This window comes from Agelaius tricolor, unplaced genomic scaffold, assembly GCF_023055355.1.
Source record: "Agelaius tricolor isolate 1412-34295 unplaced genomic scaffold, bAgeTri1.0.p SCAF_12, whole genome shotgun sequence".
Lineage (NCBI taxonomy): Eukaryota > Metazoa > Chordata > Aves > Passeriformes > Icteridae > Agelaius > Agelaius tricolor.
Genome location: NW_027269272.1, coordinates 16,525,692 through 16,547,502, shown reverse-complemented (window position 1 = coordinate 16,547,502; position 21,811 = coordinate 16,525,692). Strand labels below are relative to the sequence as shown.

The 21,811-nt window shown below is 50.6% G+C and overlaps 1 protein-coding gene across 1 annotated transcript; it reads right to left on the bottom strand.

Annotated features, from left to right (window-relative positions):
- Positions 1-3,558: 3,558 nt before the first annotated feature.
- BCL6 (BCL6 transcription repressor) lies at positions 3,559-21,804 on the bottom strand. The gene is made up of 10 exons (XM_071437789.1): positions 21,697-21,804; positions 13,057-13,095; positions 11,881-12,048; positions 10,595-10,816; positions 9,464-10,447; positions 8,677-8,858; positions 7,533-7,700; positions 6,323-6,453; positions 5,764-5,901; positions 3,559-4,871 (listed from the first exon to the last, which is right to left on the bottom strand). Exons 3-10 carry the CDS (start codon positions 12,039-12,041, stop codon positions 4,728-4,730), a joined length of 2,130 nt encoding a protein of 709 aa, XP_071293890.1. The 5' UTR covers positions 12,042-12,048; positions 13,057-13,095; positions 21,697-21,804; the 3' UTR covers positions 3,559-4,727.
- Positions 21,805-21,811: the final 7 nt, after the last annotated feature.

Below are 21,811 nucleotides of genomic sequence, written 5' to 3'. Positions count from 1 at the left end.
AGTCATTCTTTACTGTGAGGGTGGCGAGGAATGGGTAATCTAGAGAAGCTGCAGATGCTCAACACCTGGAAGAGCAGCCTGGATGAGGCTTTGAGGAACGCGATCTTGTGGAAAGTATCCCTGTCCACGGCTGGAATTGGATGATCTTAAAAGTCCCTTCCAACCCAAACTGTTCCATAATTCCAGGACTGCGTGCTTAAACTCCGTCTTCCACTGCCCTCTCGTGGAGACTCGGCAGAATGCAGCGGAGCGCCCCGGCCCCGGCCCCGGCCCCGGCCCCGGCCCCGGCCCCGGCCCCGGCCCCGGCCCCGGCCCCGGCCCCGGCCCCGGCCCCGGCCCCGGCCCCGGCCCCGGCCCCGGCCCCGGCCCCGGCCCCGGCCCCGGCCCCGGCCCCGGCCCCGGCCCCGGCCTGGCCCCGGGGGTCGTCCGTCAACGCTGCCAAAAGAAATAAAGCATCCCCTCCCGCAGCCCTGTTCACTCCCCTGGAGTTTGAATTCCCATTTCCATGCTGGGCCTTCCTGGCAAGCAGCCATTCCATAGGCTCGGTGGTGACCTTCCCTCTGAATGCCAGCCTGTCTCTGAAGCTGGGTTTTCCAAGGGCGAACAACCCAGCAATACGGACACGGGCAGGGCCGAGCAGTTCAGTGTTTATGGGTATAAAGCAGGCATAAAGCAAGTGTAGGGCAGCTCTGTGTGTGAGGGCTCCCTCGCCTCTCCAAACACCCTCCGTGCCAGATGCCTGCAGGCCTGTGAGTGCGGATTGCTATCACTTCAGCTGAACTGCCCGGAAAAGCCATGACATCACTGTTTAAAAAAAATAAAGTCTGTCAGGAGGAGGAAACCATGCTCCAGGAAAATACAGTATGTATTTTGCAAGTGCAGCTGGGCAAGTCAATAGGAAATAAAGGTCGTGGCAGCACAGCTGCTTTTCTGGGGCAAGTGGAGCTGTCAGTCCAGCCCTGCCACTTCCAAAAGTGACAACTGCAGTAACCAGAGAGGCGGTGAGCTCAAAGGCAAGCAGGTCCTGACAGGGAGGGGAGAAACCTAAATATGTGTGTCAAATGAGAGCAGTGTGTCAAAATCCTGCTGTGAGGACAGCCAGCTTTACTAAACATTAAAAACCCACCCAAAAAAGGTAGAAAGGGAAAGCAAATGAGGGAATAAGGTGGGAAAGTAAGATTTTGCTATTGTTAACACTCAAGCAATGATCCATTTGTGGTTATTTTTCCACCACCCTGTGTCTAACATGAGTAAGTTGGTGAGGGCTCATGCTGGCCTCAGCCTTCGGGGTAAAAAATAGGCTCTTGCCCAGAAGGATGCTTGGGAAGATCTCAGTTCATGAAATGCCTGCCCCACAGCAGGCAGGCACTTGCTGCAGGCTGCCAGGCAGCTGTCCTGCCTGGCCAAACCAAACAGGAGAAGAGAGAGGCTGGCTTTGCTCAGCTCTTGCCTTTTTGTGGGGTTTCTTCACATGCCAGCAGATCTGGGCTGCTGGGAGACAAGCCAGAGGAGCTGGGGGGGGGGGGTCATAAAATCATAGGATGGCTTGTGTTGGACGGGATGTTAAAGATCATCTTGTTACAACCCCCTACCGTGGGCAGAGACACCTTCCCCTGATTAGAGTTACTCAAGGCCTCATCCAGCCTGGCCTTGAACACTTCATGGATTTGACATCCACAGCTTCTCTGGGCAACCTCATCAGTTGTTCCAGTGGCTCACCACCACCATGGGTAAGAATGTTCTCCTAATAGCTAATCTAAATCTACCTTCCTCCAGCTTAAGGCCATTCCCCCTTGTGCCCCCACTACATGTCCTGGTGAAAAGTCCCTCTCCAACTCTCTTGTGGGCTCCCTTTGGGTACTGCAAAGTGCTCTAAGGTCTCCCTGGAACCCTCTCCAAGCTGAACAGCCCCAGTTTTCTCAGCATGTCCCCACTGAAGACGTATTCCAATCCTGCAGCCAGCTTAGTGGCTCTCCTCTGGACTCATTCCAAAGGGTCTTCCTTGTGCAGGGGGCTGCAGAGCTGGACACAGTACTCAGGGAGAGGCCTCAAAAGACTAGAGTAGAAGTAAAAAAGTTTAACTTTCATCCTGAAACAATATGTTTATTTAGAGGCAAACAGGAAAAGGCAACTGCATTGCTTTTAGATGAGCATAAAAAGCAAGAGCTCAAAGATGTCATAAGGAAGAGTAGCAGACCCAAAAGCCACAAGCTCACAAAGATGAGGACCAGCCACTCTATCCAGCTCAGCAGCCTGTCCAGATCCAGAGGCTATGCTAAGCAAGACAATTCCTCAGGTGAAACTTCTCTAAGAATAGCATTGCTGTTATCAGTCATCATGATCCCACTTATGGGGCCCAAAAGCATCTTCATAGCTCCTGGTCCTAAAAATGTTCAGCTGATGTCAGCAATAGTTGTCTCAGCCTGCTGTGACCATCAGAAGGCCAAGTCAGAGCAGCAAGGATGCTGAAAACCAGCAAATTGGCTCCCCCTCTTCTTGGCATTTTCTTCCCATGCAAAGCTGCTTTTGTTATCTCACATCCACCTCTGTCCCATGGCGTGTTGAAAACCAAATCCTTCTCTTCATCTCCAGCTCCTCCTAAGTGACCCTGCAAACAGCCAGGCCCTCTTCTTCCTGCTGGGGCTTCCAAGTGCCCCCACTGTGAATCATCTGGCGAGCCCCGAGACAAAGCTATCCATGAATTAACTAAACTCAAAATGAAACTCAGACCCCACCCCGGGCTGTGCTGAGCCATGGCCGAGCTCCACACCAGTGCTGGTTCCAGCCAGTCCTGTCTGTGTGATTCAGAGAAACTTTTTGCCTAAGGCTCTTTGGTTTTCTGAAACCAGCAGAGCAGTGCAGAGCTGCTGGGCTGCCTGCACAGAGCTCAGGGCCTGGGCACCCAGAGCTTCTCCCAGCACACCACAGCCATCCAAACAGAGCAAAGCAGCTCCTCTCCCCACCAGGGCGAGCCCAGGGACTCTCTCAGGCTGGGCTGTCTCAGCTCTGGCCCAAAGCCAGACTGCAATGGCTGGAAACAGAGATGCTCTTGGCCAGTGAGGTCCTGGATGGGGTTACAGACCCTGCTCCCCTGAATCATCCCACAAGGCAGGCAGAAGAGCAGCTCCCCCCCCACCCCAGGCTCTGAGAAGAGAGGAGCAGCAGGCGGTCATCTTCCCTGAGCAATTCTGGCAAGTGCACTGGATTCCAGGAAATATAAATAACTACTCAGCCATCTGGAGCTGTCCCTGGGCTGGTTAGCAAAGGTTTCTCCCAGGCTCTGCCCTGTTCCTGCTGGCTACTCGGTGCCAATGCAGAAAGCACCAAGGGGGTGGCACAGTCCCCACCAGGATCCAGAGCAAACTTGAGCCTTGCTCCTGCCAGAGACCACCCTCACTCAAGGCTGAAAGAGGCCCTGCCTTCAATACAGGGCCAGAGCCACACCAAGCCAAGAGCTCACACCAGGGCTTGGGATGCTCAGCCCCTTCCCCAGGCACCAGCAAGGCTTCAAGGTGTTTAAGGAGAAGGACAGGCAAGAACAGACCTCTCACTCCATCATACATCACTTTTCTTCATTTTATTCTTTTATTTGTACAGCTATATTTTACAGAACGCATTAATGCAGTTTAGACACAGCCCAAACCCTGTCTCCCGAGATTGTTTATAACACAAGCATGTAAAATAAGACCAAAAAAAAAAATCCAAACCAAAAAAAAATAAAACATTCCCCCACTTAAGAGTTCCACCAAAACTCCTTTTGCAACATCAGGCTGTACCTTGAAGAAACTGAGCTCAATATAGTCCATACACTGAAAACTTCCATTGAAAAGAAAGGCACCGTGCGAAACCACATTTTACATATATACAGACTGAGAACTAGAACAAAAAATTACACTTTATTATTATTTTAAATTCCTTCTGCAGCTTTGTTGGTTTAATACACACTTTTTTGTAAATTGTAAACCTTCACTTGCAAAAAAATACAAATACACTGATGCATTTAGACAAAATATTTTCTTACTTGTACAGATGCAATACTTTAAAATATCTCCTTAAGTGCTCTATCATAATAAAGATTCTCAGAGTGGCTTCTGCCTGCAGAGTCCAACTGAGCCTTTAATGCATTTTATATATTTTTAATATAGCTTTTTTAAAGGTCTATATATATTTATTTTATATATATATTTATATATTTATATCTATATATATTTACAACTCTGCCATAGATTCCTTCACCTTTGGTTAAAAAAGTTAAAGCCCTCTCTTTAATAGCATACTTTCTCTTTAAAAGAACACACATTTTGCATACAAAAGAAAAAAATCTGTTCCCATAAATCAACATTACATTCCTCATCTTCAAACTGCAAAGGCTGTGAAGGTTAGACTCCAGAGTTTATCAACACTCCACTGCACAGACATTTAAAATGACTATTTTAAATTTTTTTATGTTTTATATACAGTAAGATCTGAATAATTTTATTTTTTCATTTTGTTTCACATAACTGGGAAAAATAAAACCCGTGTATTTGTAATTTTTTTTTTTTAATTTCTAATATTTTTCCACCTATCTGTACTATGGGTTTAGAGGCACTCCATCATGTGATGAATATTTTTTCTCTCTCTCTCTCTTTTTTTTTTTTTTTTTTTAAAGTGTTGCAAGTATCCTTTGGACAGCTGCTCCCCGCCATGCCCCCCAAGACGAGCTCCTCCTGGGCAATCCTGTGCCTTCAGCAGGCCTTGGGGAGCTCCGGGGGCACCTCGCTGGCCGAGATGCGGTACTGCACCTTGGTGTTGGTGATGGCCCCGTGCTTCTGCCGCAGGTGGAGCCGCAGCTGGCTTTTGTGGCGGAAGTGCAGGTTGCACTTCTCACACTGTGGGGAGACAGGCAAAGAGAGAGGGTGTCAAATGCCATGGCAGGGGACATGTCCTCCCCTCAGGGCACGCTCCACCAGAGGCCCCAGGACACTGCACCCACTATACAGGCAGATGAGGGGAAAAGTGGGAACATGGTGGGAGGAGCAGCACCTGCGGGCAACCCCATCCCGGGCTTTCAGCAGCATGTATTGGTTTTTGGGATGTACAAAGGGCAAAGTCCCTCAGGAGATTACTCTGACTCTGATAGACATAGCACCAAGCTCCATATCTAGGTGATCAAACCAACTACAGGGCTATTTCTGGAGCTGCTTTTGGCCTCTGCTGAGCTGAATGGCTCCAGGATGTTAGGATGTCAACCTCTTCTTGGATTCTCTTTTGAACAGATGGTGAAAGCCAGGAAAGCCCCAGCAAAGCGCTGGGAGCCCACAGGGCTGCAGGCAAGGCAGGGCATACTGCTTGCTGTGTGTGATTATCACCATCAGAGGGGAGCTCAGGCCAGGCTGTCTGCTCCTTTCCCCTATCCCCACACACCACAGGCAGCTGTAATTTAAGCCACAGCTATTTGAAGTAGTGTGACCTTCTTCCAGATGGGGTGGAAGAAAAGAGCAACTAAGATGTACCCAGCTTGGGCTGCATGTCAGTGTTTCCAACACAGCCACGCCTGAAAAAACACCACATCAGCATCAGCTAATGCCCAGGAGGGAAATGGGGCACGAGAAGCAGGGATGTGACCTTGGTGTGGGGCCTCATGAGGCTGGCAAAGGGTGTTAGGATGCTGCAACCAGCCTGTGCAAATGTCCTTGTGCCTTCACAGCCCCTCAGGCTTGGCAGCATTGTCCCCCAGCCCAAGCTGAGATTCCCCACCACCAAAAAAAGCAGGGCACTCACATGATAGGGTTTCTCTCCTGTGTGGATTCGAAGGTGACTTTTGAGGGTCTGCAGGTGCCGGAAGCGTGTGCCGCAGATCTCACAGGGGTACGGCTTCTCCCCGGTGTGAATGAGCACGTGAGCACGGAGGTGGGCCACCTGCAGAGAGCAGCTCTGGGTCACAACAGCCCCAGGGAGGATGGCATCCCACTGGGAGCAAGGGTATCCCTGCGGGAATGGGGTTCTGCCCAGACGGCTTTTTTGGTCTACTGGGTTACAGCTGGGAGTCAGGGCCATGTGTCTGAGCTCTGGTACCTCCAGTCCTTAAGACAAAATGGAGCAGAATAGCCACAACCAGCAGCCAAGGTTTCCTTACTAAGCCAAATTTTTCCCCTTGGACCTTAAGGTCCAAATTTATCCTACAACACCATGGGAAGAGCTGCCCAAGGCAGCAAGCTGGGCTATCATCACCCTCCTCTCTGCCATGAGGCATCACCAGTTTTGGCAGTGAAGATCTGGGCAGAAGATCCAACCATATCCCACCTCCCCAGGCACCGTGGGTCCCAGAGGCCACACGCACCTGGACAAATCTGGCCCCACAGGTCTCACACTTGTAGGGTTTCTCCCCAGAGTGGATGCGTGTGTGGGTTTTCAGGTTGGCTGGTCGGTTGAACTGTGCCCCGCAGATGTTGCAGCGGTACGGCTTCTCTCCTGCAGAGCCCAAAAGAAAGGGTGAGGGATTAGCTACAGGTGTGCTCAGCACCCAGGATCCATGGTGCTCCCCAGAGTTCAGTCCCTTTAGCTGCCAGACCCCATGGCATGAAACACCAGCCCTGACTCCTGTCCTTTTTGGAGATGGCTGTGGACAAGCAGCATTGGGCAGGGTGTCCACAGGGCAGGGTGAGCTCAGGAGGCAGATTTTCTCTTTTGGATTGGGAGCTGCAGCCTTCAGGGCAAGAGAGGAAGTCAGGCAGCTCTGCCAGCAAGGATTAATAGCATTGTTCCTCCTGACCCTGGGACAGCAGCTGGCATCTACATCTCCCTAGAGCTGTCAATAAGCACCCTTGAACACTGCCCTGGTACTTGTGTTGTCTCAGTCCCCTGCACAGCCCTCCTGGAGCTCAGCTGAGACTGTGGGAATTTGGGTCTAATTCAGTGCAGCAGTACAGAGTCATCAGCCCAGACTTCCCCTCCCCAGCTTGTGAACTGGCTGTTGACATGTTAAGCATTAAAAGCATGAAATAAAATAAGCCCTAGGTTTGTCAGCAAATGACTAAACCCTTAATATCCTCTTCCTTTCTCAGCTTTCATTGTGCTGATTCACAGAGTCCATCCATTCACAGATTTTCTCATCAGCACAGTTTATGCCAAGCTAGATGTGACCTGAATTTCTAGGATGTAAAAATAAATCTCAGACTTCTCCCTAAATGTTCTTTAGACTATTTTTAATTTTTTTTCTTGCTTAAGTCTACCACAAAGTTACCTAGAGGCCATGCATTTGCTCCCAGTTATGAATTCTGCACGACACCTTTAAAAATAGTGGTGCCCAGTGCTTTACAGCGAAGGAGGTTGAGTTCCACCCTTGCTGCAAGGGCAGGTATCTCCCCCATTCCCAGGTTTGGTGCTCTGTCCAAGTAGCAGTGCCAAGTAAAGCACCTTGCTCTTCCCATCAGGGACAGCTTGTGACACAGAGTAGAGGACGCTGCACCAGGCACAAACCTAGCCATAAGCACCCACGTGTTCACCAACCCACAGCCTCCCCAAAGCTGTCCCCACAGCCAGCACTGTACCTGTGTGGACGGTTTTGTGGCTGGCGAGGTTCCCCTTGTAGCGAAAGGAGGCCTGGCAGCGGTCACACTTGTAGGGCTTGTCACTGTGGACTTGCAGAGAATGTCTCTTGAGAGAGGCCTCCTCGGAGAACCGGCAGTCACACTCGTTGCAGAAGAAGGCTCCATTCTCTGGGAGGGCAGAGAGAGGAGCAATCAGATGGACAGTGCATGGGTCACCTTCTTGGTAGGCTATGGGATAGATTTGGGTTGGAGGAGAGGCACAGCCAGTTCAAGTGTTGGAACAAGCAGCCATGTGCAGGTGTTCATATTCAGTTGTGCTTCCACTGTGCTGTTACCTCTTCCAGAGAGGTCCATGAAAGCACTCAAGAGATCAGGCATCCTCTGAAGGATGCTCAGCTCTGGAGCAACACCTGCACCTTCAGAGGTCTTTTAACCTTTACAGGCACAGAGCTCTGCCTTTAGCTTGGGAAGATGATCATGATGCAAATCACAAGGCAGACTCCCCCAGTAGGAGGATGCCCAACTCTTAAATGTTGTGTTGAGTGTTACCACAGTGATGCTCCCTCCTTGGATCTCTGCCCACACTACAGGTGGCAATGCTGCATTCCCCCTCCCTGAGCTACAGGCAGATGAGTGCACAGATACCTGTCTTTGGGCTTGTGGGGTTTTGTAACAAGATTGCAAGCCTCATTATCTGCATTTCCCCAGATGTGCACACTGGGCTCCCTAATAATAAAGATATCATGACGGATGCATGAGACATGCCAGCTTGCCCAATCCCCATTACGGGTCATTACATCTGTCAGGCTTGTTCTCCTGTGGTTCTGGTGGGGTGGGGTGCACTTGTTTCCTGTCCTTATCTGCCAGGTTTGCAGCAGGTGACTACCTCCCTGCACAAGGTATCTGAATGGTGCTGGGGAAGGGGAGGAAGGCAGCAATTCCCATTTACATGTGTCCCTCATATGCATGCACACAGCTGGGCAGACAGTTAAGAAGGGGCTGTAAAGCACTGTGGGATTCACCAGCAGTGGACCTGGGACAGGTCTGACTGTGTGCTTGATCACAGGGCACTCAGTGATGGGTCCCTACATTGCACAGCCCCCAGCTGCTAGCTGAAAAAGATGACCAAGGATGCAAGACTCACCGCAGCTGGAGTCGGAGTATTCAGACTGGGTTTCCCCCATCTCTTCTCCAAAGTTTGAGCCAGGGGTATGAAGGCACATCTCAGTATGTTGTGGGGACTGGCAACCACAGGAGCTGCACTTTGATGAATGCATGTACAGTGGGGACTGCCCTTCGCTGCTCTGAGGGGACCCATCCCGGGACCTGTGGAAAGAGAGCAATGTACACAGCTGTGAGAAGGCCCTTGCTGTGCTCGAGATACTGAGGGTGTTTGCACCCCTCCCAACACAAGGGACAGACATGTTTTATGGGGACGTCTTTGTCGTGAGCTGCACAGCATAGCCCTGATCAACAACAGATCCTTAAGCTTCAAACCTTCAGATGTTCATCACCAAATGACCTTGTATGTCTTTAGGAACATCCAGGTCCAGAAGATGGCATATTGTTCCCTGAAACTTTGGCCATTCCAATGCTTACAGCCAACAAAAAACTTGAGGCATAGGGAGTCTGGTGGAAACACAGGCTAGGCAAATCCAGGCTCCAGGAATAATCCAGAGCTGCCAAAGTTACCCAGGGATTCACAACCCAACATTCCCAGTTCCTTTGCCAGTCTTCGCTGGCACCACTACAGTGGGAATGGTGGGCACTAATGTCACTGGCAGCCCTCCACCATAAGCAGGGGATTCCATCTGCTCATGACTGGACTTCCCAGCCCAATGCTACAGATATTTCACACTTCCAAACCCTCACCAACAATGCAGGAAGTCCTGTTTCTCAGGGAGGGGCAAGGGGGGTGGAAATCTTCTCACCTGTTAACAATATTGTTGAGTCTGCTCGCTTGTGGGATCGTAGAGTCTTCACCATTCACGCTTATCTTGGTGGGGGATTGCACATTGAGATGCTCCGGCTCCATGGACTGCTGGCAAGTGGACATGGGCACATAGGTGCGAGGAGAGAGGGTTCCCATCTCGTTCTGGTCAGCGCTGTCTTGCTTGGTGTTCTGGTTGAGAGAGTTGAGGACAATGAACTTGTACTTCTTCCAGTTGCAGGCTTTGGGGTCTGTGGGGCTCTTGGTGAAGAGGGAGCTGGAGTTCTGGCCGATACGGGCATTCTTGCTGCTGCTGGATTCAGTTGGTGAGTTGGGCTGGCAGTCTGACTTCTGGGGGCTCTGAGGGCTGATGAGTCCCTTGCGGTCCAGGGGTGTGTTGGTGGGCTCAAAGTGCTGGCTGATCTCGTCCTCTGAAGAGGTCCGCTCCTCCTCTTTGGCCACTTTATCGCAGGGGAAGTAGGGGTTGTTCCGGACTGAGGGGATGACAGGTTTGGGCCCAGAAGCCACGCTGTAGTGCATGTCACTCCTGGCTTCTTCAGCAGCACCTTCTTTAGGAGCATAGATGGTAGCGTGGCACATGTTGGCAGAGATGTCGGTGATGGTTCTCACGTACTCAGTGGGGATTGTCCTGGAGCTGTCGCACGGCAGGATCCTCTCCTTGGGGAAGGCACCTGCCCTTGAGAGTTCAGAGAGAGGCATCCTCATCTCCCGCAACTCATCATCCACCAGGAAGCTATTTAGAGGGAGAGGGCTGTATCCATGGTAGGAAATGGGGGATCCAGACAAACTGTTGATCAAGCCAGGTGCAAAGGCCCTCCCGTTGCAGAGGGACCCGTTTTGGAGAGGCATTCCGTTCTCTGAGACATCTCTGCTCCTATAAGCCATCACCTCTGGGTGGCCCAGCATCCGTCCAGCCAGAAACTCTTCCCTTGGGGTCTTCACAGCAGACACCATCTCTGCTTCACTGGAATCAGGGAAAACAAATTGTTTAGGAGGGAGACAAAGTCATTTTCAGCTGTTAAAGATATATTTGCAGATACTTTGTCAGTTCTTCCCTTGTCCACCCAAACACACAGTCCCCAGCTCTTCAAAGCTTACCAACTGCACTCACCTAGACTTGACAAACCTTCGGCAGGTGTCAACCACGTGCTCCATCTGCAGGTAGAGTGCTGTGGCCATCACAGCCATGATATTGTTCTCCCTCAAGTTCAGGCGGGAGGTGTACATGAAGTCCAAGAGGATGCAAAACCCCTCAGGGTTAATTTCAGGATCCAGGTTGATAACATTCAAGTTGCACTTGAGCTGGTCAGTGAAGATGCTGTAGAAGAGGCCACTGCAGAGGGGAGACAGTACAGAGGAAAGTGTTATGACAAGTCAAAGGAAAAAAAGGAGAATTTGTATGAAATCCCTGAGTACAGAGGGGGTTTGTGAATGGGAAGGGAGGAGGAGGAGGCAATTACTGAATTCCCTGAGCTTCCCCCTTATTATCAAGCTTGGTTTCTCAGCTTAGTAAGCGTCTTCTGCACTGCACTTTTCCCAACTGGAACAGCCTGCTTTTAGATCTCACCTGCTCAACAACTCCCCACTGCTTCCATTTAGTAATTCCCCAGCTTTTTTGTTTTTTTCCATTGTTGTTCTTACCACCATCCCCCTTCCACTATGACTCATTTCTTTCAGAAGCCTCTTGAGGCATCCACACAGTTTTAAACCAGAAAAATAAAAAAAGGAGAAATGTTGGCAAAACATTTTTCAGACATTTTAATAGTCAAAGCTTGGCTTTTTGAAATCTTTACACCATGTCAGCAAGAGAACCTGGAAGGCATTTGCTGTAATTCAACTGGGCAATGGTGGGATATTAATTAGCATTCACTGGGAAGCAATTCCAACAGTCTTAGGAGATGGAAAGTGATTTCAGACTCCATCAGGCTTTGAAGAAAAAAAAAATTAATCAACTAAGGTGGGTGCAGCCAGCAGTCTGGGAGCCAGGGAGGAATAGCTCTAAAAATAGCTGTGGCAGGGGACACCTCGGTCACAGAAGACTCACTCATCCCAGCGAACATCCTGCCCTCCCTCTCCTCTCCTATCCTGTCCCTGTGGCACATCTGTGCTTTGCCTTCAGGGATGTGCCTCACAGCTGCTGTGCTCCTGCTGGTCTCCATGGGCTGTGTGTGGGCAGATGTGGGTACACAAGGAGAGGTGAGGGCAGCACACAGGAGGGAAAGGATCTCAGCTCTAATCCCATTACAGGTATAAATTTCTTGGCAGCCCCTTTCGGTTCTGTTTCTCCGCCTCTGATTCCCTGTGAATCCCACGAGCCCCCACAGGACTGCAGCAGTGCTTCTGGAGGCCAAAGGCTGAAGGAGCAAGGAGGGAGCTAGGCAAGGAGCCTGTTCTCACCTGCAGGCCATCAGGACTGTTTTGTGGGCTCTGAACTGCTCCCGGTTCACGATGATGACAACATCGGTCAAGATGTCCCGGCTTCTAAGGCGGTTGAGGTTGAGGAGGACGTCGCTGGCGTGGCGCGTGAACTGGATGCAGCTGTCTGCCGGCGAGGCCATCTTGAGTCTGGGAGACACAAGCATCAGAGGAAGATGAGAATGGAGAACAGCCAGGCAAGTACCCTAAACCTGAGGAAGAGATGGCTGCTGCTCTGGGACATGCTCAGATGGCCAATTGCTCCTGGTAGGGGCAGCACCAGCTCCTTGCTCCCAAGGCAAACAGTGCTGCACCACACCAAGCTCTTGCCAGGCTGCCTGGTGAGGTCCCTGGTCTCCTGATAGTGAGACCTCGCATGTCTCATCCCACCCATCAAGCTGGTGGGTGAAGGCAATCAGACCCTCCTGATGATTAGCCAACCATCTCCTCTTTCTCCCTGCCTCACCCATGGCAGCCCCACCCCAGGCCACTCCACCCACTCGGGTTCATCTCCATAATGTTTCCAACATTAGAAGCTTCTAGCCTTCCAAACTCCCTCAGGAGCGATCCTTCTCACCTGTGTGATGTCTAGCTGTAAATCCAGCCACAGGAATCAAAACAAGCCTTAAGGTCCCAACTGAAGTTGAATGATTTCAACATCTGGAAAATCCAGCCCACGATGGAATACCAGCCCTCACCCAGGAAACTACTTTCCTGTTCCCAAGTGGTGGTCACTCTGGAGAAGACCTGTCCACAGTTTCCCAATTAACTGGTGAGGAGTAGAACTCATCTAACCTGCTGGGCTGCTACCCACACCATGGCCCATGAGCAAGGTTTGGGTTAGTCGAGGAATATGACTTCTCCCAACACGACACCTGTTGACACATCTCAGAGGTGTCCTCTGAAGCAGCACCCAGGATGGCCCATGTCTCCCTGAGGTTTGGGCTGGAATGTGCATCTTTGGTGGTAAATTCTTCGATGATCAACCCCCTCCCATAATCCTGATTCCTCCTTCCCCAGTGACACATGAACATACAGTAGTTTCTACAGAGCAGCTGCTCTCCCAAAAACAAATTCCAGCTGTGCCTAATGAAACGTTGCATTAAGGAAAGGGGGAGACAGATTAGGAGGGAAAACACAAGATTTAAATTTACATACCCAATGCCTCAATTCACAGTCCAAAAGTTTCTTTCAAACCTACAAATAAATCACAAGAAAACAAACACCACATTAGCTGGTAATTATGAATTGGCATGGCAGGTCACAAGGCTGCTATTTCGCTCAAGTATCAGTTGGATAAAAGCTCGAGATAACAAACCTTCTACTCTCCAGTAAGGTTAACATTTGTTTCTTCCGGTACAGTACGTTCTTATCACAATCACAGGCTTTGAGAATCCAATCATAGCTTCTTCCACACCCTCTAGCCCAAACCATGGGCGGATGCCAAGGAGATTTTCATTTCCATGACTCAGGAACTTAAAGGCAGGTGGGGAAAGGAAGTCAAGCGAGAATTTTCTCACCACTTCTTTTGGAGATAACTCTTCCCCTGCCAAAACTGAATTCCTGTCCAGTGCCACATTCAAGCCATGCCATACTCCCAGCACCCTGTTAACAGGTATGACATACACACAAACATCTGCTGCCACTCTCCTCAGAAACCCACATGCTCCAGCCATTGGTGAAAACGCCCTGGGATGGGATTGCTCAACAGATTTGGGAGGATATAGGTGTCAAGTATACACATGACTTGGCCAGGACTGCATAGGAAGCCAGTGGTGGAGACAGTAAGGATGCAGAACAAATGTCCCTTCCTCTTGCTGCTGCCAAAGCCTTCCCTTAAACCACAAGCTGTGTCTCCAGGCACTGGCTTCACCCAGCAATGTAGCTGGGACAGAACAGCAAGGAAACCAGGAGTTAATTGCCTCGCAGAACTCATACTAATCCTCCAAAATTTACTTAAACCAAACCCAATTGACTCGGCACCAATGCAGAAAGAATGTCCTTAGAGAACTGCCTCAGCAGGTAGAAGCACAATAAATAAGTGAGACAACAAACCCCAAGACCTTCATCACACCATTTTGAGGACGAATCCCTGGACTGTTAAGACAGCAAGAAGCCAAATAATCCCTGTGAGACAAGGGATTGTCAAGTTGCTTCACCTCTCCCTTGCAGGAGATGTGCAGGATTGGAGCCCACGATCCCCTCCCATCCCCAGAGCCACTGGGATGAAGAAATGGGATTTAAGGCAAGGTATCACACACAAAACCCAGAGGGTGTCTTACAGCTTTATTCCAGCCATCAAACACAAATCTTCAGAGCTGCTCTGAGCCTGGCCAGCTTAAAACTTCACGCACATACAAAAAGTGACTCATTTCCCAAATACTGCAGACTCTGACCTTTCTGTACATGCTCACTGCCAGCCACTCACTACCATGAATTGCGAGCCAAGGGACTCAGAGTGTTCTGCAAGGAGCCCAGCGCACATCCCTGTGCCCACATGAGCAGATGTGTGTGCCTGGGGCAGCTAGCTGGTACCCCAACCTCAGCCACAGTGGCAGACATACTCTGCCAGGCTCTGGGGAGTCACCTCAGTGTCACAGAGGTGAGGAGGTGATCCACTTGTAAACCAACAAAGTTACAAACAGCCAGATGAACTCTGTACCCCTGAGCATCATGTGAGAAGCCGCTACTGTCGCCAAATCCCCTTATCCACAGTGAGGGCACAGCACTGCCAGAGGGACACCCAGCTTCTCTCCCAGAGCTGGACCCCAGCACAGCCCCCTCCCCACCCTTCCAAATTATCCCTCCCAGCACAGTGCTGCTGCAACGTCCACAGCCCCAAGAGCTGGGCAGGTGCATCCCAAGCAGCTCCTGGCTGCAGGATGTGGGCATGCAAAGGGAAAGGGACTTTCCTTCCTCTTGCTGTGCTGAGCTGTGTTAACCCTGCCCCTTCCAGTCCCCACGCAGCACTAGCTCTGTACCCCAGCACGGGAGGATACTCAGACCACAGAGAACAGGATGGCAAACAAGGACCAGAGACCAGTGATGGGGACAGAAAAAACCACTGCAGCCAAGCATGATCTTTGCCATCAAAACCCCCCTCAAATCCCATGAGGCTCCTCCAGGCTCAGCTGGGGCCAGAGCATCATCCCACACCCCTGCCTCCCCTCCAGTTTTCCTGTCCAGTACCTTGAAGGTGTGAGCTCTCTGGCAGTGCTCGAGGCTGTGTGCCAGGGCTGGCTGTGCCCATAGAGGAAGGTCTGGAATGGGCACAGGGCCCATTTTGGGGGTGGCCACACGGGACAGTCACTGCTGTTGCCTTCCAGGAAGGCAATGAGTCTGCCCCAGCGGTTCAGGGAACAGCCCTTCCCTGCCGGCACCTCCCCGAGAAAACCCATTCCTGGAAAGGAGCCCAGAGCTGGCCCTGCCTTCCCTGCAGCTCTGTGAGCACAGGGAAGGTGTACCTTCGTGTGGGGGAACCTCTTTCAGCTCAACCCCAGGCAAAGAGGAGACCCTCTTTGCTCACTTACTCTAGGGCAGAGCTGAGAACCAGGGACTTCCAATCCATTTTTCTGCCATGCCTCTCCATTGATCTACTCTCCCAGTTAGAGGCAATCCCTTTTCATCCATCCTCCTCCCATTCTGTGCACAGGGGGGAACTCCTTGCTCCCCTGTCCTTCTTTGCATGGTGATACCCCATGGTCTTAACCCTTCTCCAACCCCCAATCGCATAGGCAGGGAGGAGAGCATCAAACACTCCCCCTCCCTGGGCCCCAATCTCCTACCCCTCCAGAGCCTGCGGCGCCGACTCACTCACATCACCTTAGAGGGGTGGCTGGGTGAAGTCTTCCTTCCCCACAGCCTCATCCCACACAGTGTTCTGAAACTGCCCGCCCAGGGGAAGCTCCATCCTGCCCTCCTCCTCCTCCCCAGTCCCTGCACCCTGCAGGGTCCCAGCCCCATGGGAACATCCCCGCTGCCTGCCAGGGCCTGCTGCCAGCTGCCTCTCCACCCTGCCAAGGAATGCCTGGTTTCTCCTGAACAAGGATCAGGGGGACAACCAAGAAAATGAGGTGGGGTGTGGGTGGCTGCCCCAGCAAAGCCGTGGGTGCTACATGCCATGGTGAAGAAGATGCTTTTGGCTGTGGGTGTGCGAGTGCCCAGCTCAGCTTTCTGATACCACGCAATCCAGGGGCACTAAGTGTCCTTTAGTTGTCACAGCAGTTTTATTAGTTTAGTAGCTTGTGGTTAGTGTCTAGGCCAAAACGTGGCTGGGTTAATAATAACCCAAGAAGAGACTGAGAGAAGCCCACAGCGTCAGCACAGATCAAAAGCAGCACCACCAGTGCAAGCCCTGTCGTATTTTCCACCGTACCCTTCCGAGAGCGGATCGCGCTCGCTCTATCGAGCGGTCTCAATCTGATCCAATTTCCTGCCAGCAAACAAATGTTTCTAGGAAATGCAATGCATTATCTGGACGGGTTTATTATCAGCATTTGGAACCAGGAAAACTGCATATTTTCTCGAGCGCCGCAGGGAACTTTATAGTTCATACTTCAAAAGAGGGTTTAAAGGATTGCCCTTGAAAGCTGGCCCAGCTCAAGTCTCACATTGTTTTGGTCTTTGCAGAAGAAAATGCAGAGAAGGGAGGGGGTAAGCACGCTAAAACTGCCTCCAATGTTTTCCTACTAAAGAGGACTCCCCTGCCCTCTACGGAGCCAAGCTCTGGCTCTGAGGCAGAGGCAGTGCGTGCCCTTGGGAAGCAAGGAGTCGAGCCTTCCTCAGCATTTCAAACGACCCCAAGCAATCTGGCACATTAATTTTTCAAGGGAAGGCAGGAACCATGTGTCCTGGCTGAAATCTAGGGAGCTACTCCAGAGAACAGAAGATGGACTCCGTGCCCTGCCAACACAGCCCTGCACTGAGATGCTGACCCGAGAGCAGGGTGCAGCTGGAGCCGGGTGTCCCCTGCAGCTGAGCTGGGTCCCTGGCCCCACTGGGCTCCAAGGAGGTGTGTGATCATCCCAACCCTGCTCTGGGACAGAAAATTATCAGCTGGCACCTGACCCTCCCTGTCTCTCTACTCCTGGGGCTGAGGGTGGCACAGCTCCTTCTGGCAGTAAGGAACTGCTCTGGAATCCCACCTGGATGGGATGGGACACATGCCCAGTTTGGGGTGCCTTGGCCAGGGCAGAGACACCCCCTTGCCCCTATATTTAGCCAAACAGATTTAAGGAGGTGAATTTCAAAGGGTATCTAGTCCTTCAGGACACCTTCTTCAGGAGCCATTCAGAGCCCCCTGTCCTGCAGTGTGCTTGTCTCAAGCTCTCTCCTCCATGAAAAGGGGTACCACATTCCCCATGGGTACCCAGCATACAGCCCAAAGGCAGCAACTGACCAAGAGAAAGAGGGGAAGGAAAACAATATAGATCAAAAATTCCCTAACCCTCTCCCAAATGCCCCTAGTTCTGTCTCTGGCTTAGATGGGAAGCTCCACTGAGATTACTGGGGTTTTAAAGCAGTCCTAAAGTCTACACACTTGCTCCAATTTAGGGGTGTGTGTCTTTTGGCTGCCAGTGTCCTGCAGTGATGCTAACACATATGATCTAGCCTGGATTTTAAAAAGAAAAAAAAAAAAAAAAAAGGAAAAAGGAGGACTACATTTGCAGTCTAAATTTGCAGTCTGAAGGAGCTCACTGGACAGATGCTGACTTTTGGATACTGATCTAACCAAACTGCAAACTGTGAACTCCTGAGGTTTGCCAATGCCTGCTGTAAACATGGAAACCAAGTGTCACTTTTTGCCAAACAGAAGAATGGTTTAAAAATAGATCTAGAGAAGAATACAGGCACTCGGCATACAGGCTCCCGTTTATAGACTCCCAGGCTACTATAAAATGGAGCAAGAGGTTATGAGCACACAAGCAACCTTCCACCAAATTTAGATTTTACCAACTTCTCAGAAAAATGAAAACAACATTTCAGGCTCCAGCTGAACCAGTAAAAGCTCTTTGAGTGAAGTTCCCAGCCCAGGTATTACAGAATGCAGACTAAACCAGGCATGAAACAGTTCTTCAACCTTAACACCATAAATATATGAAGGTACATAAATTGCACACTGAGAAATGCATCTACTGATTAGAACTTCATTTTATTCATCTATAGACTTTGTAAAAAGGTTTTATTTTTCATGGAAAAATAAAGTGAGAGGACAGTTCCACCACATAGGACTGGCACACAAAGTTTTACCACCTGTATTTGTATGGGGTTTTGAGGATAACATTACTGTTTACTAAGAAAAAAAATGTGCTCCAAACCCAAATACTATTCCTACAAATTCATATTGGGCTGCTGCAGTTGGACACTGAAAACTTTCCCCAACCAAGGAAAAAAAAAAAAAAGAAAACAGAAAAAAAGCATCGCTTTACAATACATCCTAAATTAGGCAAAAATTCAAGGGCAGATTAACACCACAACTCGGAAAGATTTTCACATGTGATTTCATGACCAGACCCAGAGAGAACTCCATATGGAAATGTCAGTGACTTTATTAAGCACTCGGTTGTTTCCAATTAGGCTCCTTAAGTAAGTTCAGTGGCATCCAGAGTTTCCTCTGCCACCTTCCTCCAAGCTGGCAAGCATTTTTTTTTCTTTTTTTAACGAGCAGTTAATAAACATGTTCCCACTCTCCCGAGGCTGGCGGCCCCGCCAGCCCCGCGCGGAGCGGCGGCAGGTGACACTAGGTGGCACCAGTTCGCTTTGCTGCAGGAGCAATTTTTCCCCTTGGAAAATAAAACACCCCAACCAAACCTGGAAAACATATAATTTTGTCGATGTAATTCTGTTTCTCTTAAAACGCATCTGAGCAACATTATTTTTATGAGCTTTTCCAGCCTTGTTTTGAAAAACTTAATGTTTCTGTTAGGTTTATTTTTGTACCATCCAACAGCCGGCTGAATCCTCCCTGCACTGCAAACAGGGATGTCTAAAATGTGTCACAAAGCCTTTTGACGGATTTTTTTTTTTTTTTGCTTTGTTTTTGGGGTGGGATTTGTAAGAATCACTTCTCATTCCAACTTCTTCCTTCACAATAATAACTAACCAGTTAACCTCTACTTCCTCTCCCAATATTGACTCAGACAGTCAGAACTGAGGAGGATTGGAAATTGGAATTGAAATGTATCTCAAGAGATCTTTGATCTGTTTTGCCAATCAAAATTGAACACCAAGAGATGAACTCTTTTCTTACTGGAACAATATAATAATCCATTCTTCTGGAAATTTTCTAGATACCCTTTGAATATTTTAATGGTTTAGTGATATGTTTCATGGGGCAAAATGTTTGCCATCTATAATGCAAGTTTTTAAACCTGCAATCCTACCCTTAGGAGAAAATAACAGAATCTTTGGTTCTGCTTCTCTGTGCATATATAAACAGAGGATTCCCCTAAAATATTTTTAGAGCAATTTTCAAACTGTAACCTACTCAAGGACTGGAAGAAGGAGCCTGCATTTGCTCCTAAAGCTCTTATTCTTTAAATTCTTGAAACAGTATGGCAAATAATAATTTTTAAAGCATTTAAAGGCTCGGGAGAGGAATCAATAAAATTCCCAGATCGAATAAGGGCCAGATCCCAAACCCAGCCCTGCTGACACTTCCACTGGCACAAGTAGCAATTTGGCCCAAGACAGAGATGTCGGACCAATGTAGCAGCTTCTCATTGAGCCTCATCCGTCTGTCCCCAGCCTCCCTTCGCACTGATCCTGCGCCTACTTAAGTCAGTGGAAAAAACTAACCGGGGATGGGTTTGTTTTTGTTGATTTTGACTCATGATTTTAAGCCCAGATTCGCCTTTTCCCTGGAAATGCAACAGGGGGGTTAAAGGCAGCTTTTTAGGCACATCTGAGAGGCTGCCGCGGATTTTTCTAAGCAAACGCCTTGCTTTCTGTTTCCCTCCTTCCCAAGAGGCGATTTCATAACATTTCATATTGTGACTTTGCAAACTACAGGCGGGGGGAACGGCGGGGGGGGGTGGGGGCGGCCGGGAGAGGTCGCTGCCGTCCGACCACGAAAGTTTTCATAACAAAGTTGGGCTTTTTCGGTTTTGTTTTGCCTTTTATTTTTAAAGGGGGGGAGGGGGAGCTTAAAAAAAAAAATTAAAAAATTGCGCACACAAGATCACGCACCTAATAAAAAGCATTAAAAAACCCCAACAAACCAAAACAGCGCTCTGTCTTCGCCGCCCGCTCGCGGCGGTTTCGGGGCCGCAGCGAGCGGCGCGGGGGTTGCGCGGCTCCCCGCGGCCGTTCGCTCCAGGAATAGCGTGTGGCCGGGGGCCAGCCCCGCGGCTGCCGGCGGCAGATTTACGAGCGCCTGTCCCCGCGCCAAGTCCGCCGCGGTAGTAAACACAGGGCAAGGGCTGCGCTGGGGGCAGCGGGGGGCTCCGCACGCAGCGCGCCCCGGACCCCGTCCCTCGCATCCCTCGCACGGCTGCGCTCCGCTTCCCCCCGCCCGCCGCCTTCCTCCCGGCGGGGGACGCCCGCTCCTCCCCACGGGTGGTAGTGGTGGTGGTGGTGTTATTATTATTATTTTCAGCCCTACGCATGATATTCAGAGTCGCTTCATACACTTTTGCCCCTTCGCGAGTTTTGCGTCCCCGGCCGGCAGCCGCCCCGCACGCACCGTCGAGGCGAGCGCGGTCCCCGCCGCCCCGGGCCGGCGCTCCGCGGTGCTCCGGGGCCGGCAGCCGGCGGCGGCCGAGCCTCCCCGCGGGCTCCCCCCTTCCCCGGGCAGGGAAATGCCGCAAGTCTTCTCCATCACCGCCCGCTCTTAGCCCGGGGCTTGACAGATCACGGCGCAGCCCCGCCACAGGTTGCAAAACGCACTAGCCCTTTCGCGGTTGCGCCGGGGACAGAATAACAATAATAATGCTTTAATAACAGAAACAGAGAGAAATGGGGGCTGGCGCGGAAAGGCCGGTGCCCGGTGCCGCCGAGCCCCCGCGCTGCCGCCAGCCCCGCTCCGTGGCGGCTTCGTGCGGCGGCGAAACGACAACAGCGACACAACACGCACACACCAAAAAAAAAAAAAAAAAAAAAAAAAAAAGATAAAAAATAAAAAAAAAGGCAAAAAAAAAAAAAAAGGCAAAGAAAAATAACACACCCCGACTGAAAGATCCAGCCATTGAGAGCGGACCCCGAGTCACGCCACAAGCCCGGCGGCCGCCAGCGCTCGCCGCCGTCCTGCGCCCGCGGAGCGGCTGCAGGTGCAGAGAGGAGCCGCCGCCGTCCCCCCCGTCCCCACCCGGCCGTCACGCGTGCGGGAAAGCCAATAATCCCAGATAACCGATAATCCCCGGGAGAGGACGGCGAGGGGAGACACTCCCACCCACCCCGCTCCCCTCCCCTTATACACGCTCCCAGCGTTAAAGACATGCAGGCACCCCTATTTCCCTAATTTTTTTCTCGCCTGACAGCGGGAAAGGGAAAAGGGGGGGATGTGTATGTGAAATAAATAAATAAATAAGGCAGGGAAAAAAATTAAATTGAGATGATAATAATAATAGTATTAAAAAAAAATAAAGGGCACCTGCAGCGCGAAAGGGGGGGGGAAGGAATGAGGAGGGAGAGGGAAAAAAAAAGGGTAGAAATATATAGAGGCGGCTCCGCGCCAAGCGTCGGAGCGGGGCAGGGAGGGAAAGAGGAGGGAAAAAAATGGAGAGAAAAAAAAAAAAAAAAAAAAAGCGAGCGAGAGAATTAAAGGGTAAAATCGGCCGCGGCAATAGAAGCAGCAATCACCTGGTCTCCGGGCTTTCCTAGAAACTCCTTGCATCACCACTTCTAAGAACCCCAGTTCTAAGAATCAACAGAGCCCAATTCTCGGAATTTGAGCTGCGGACTCTACCATCGCGCT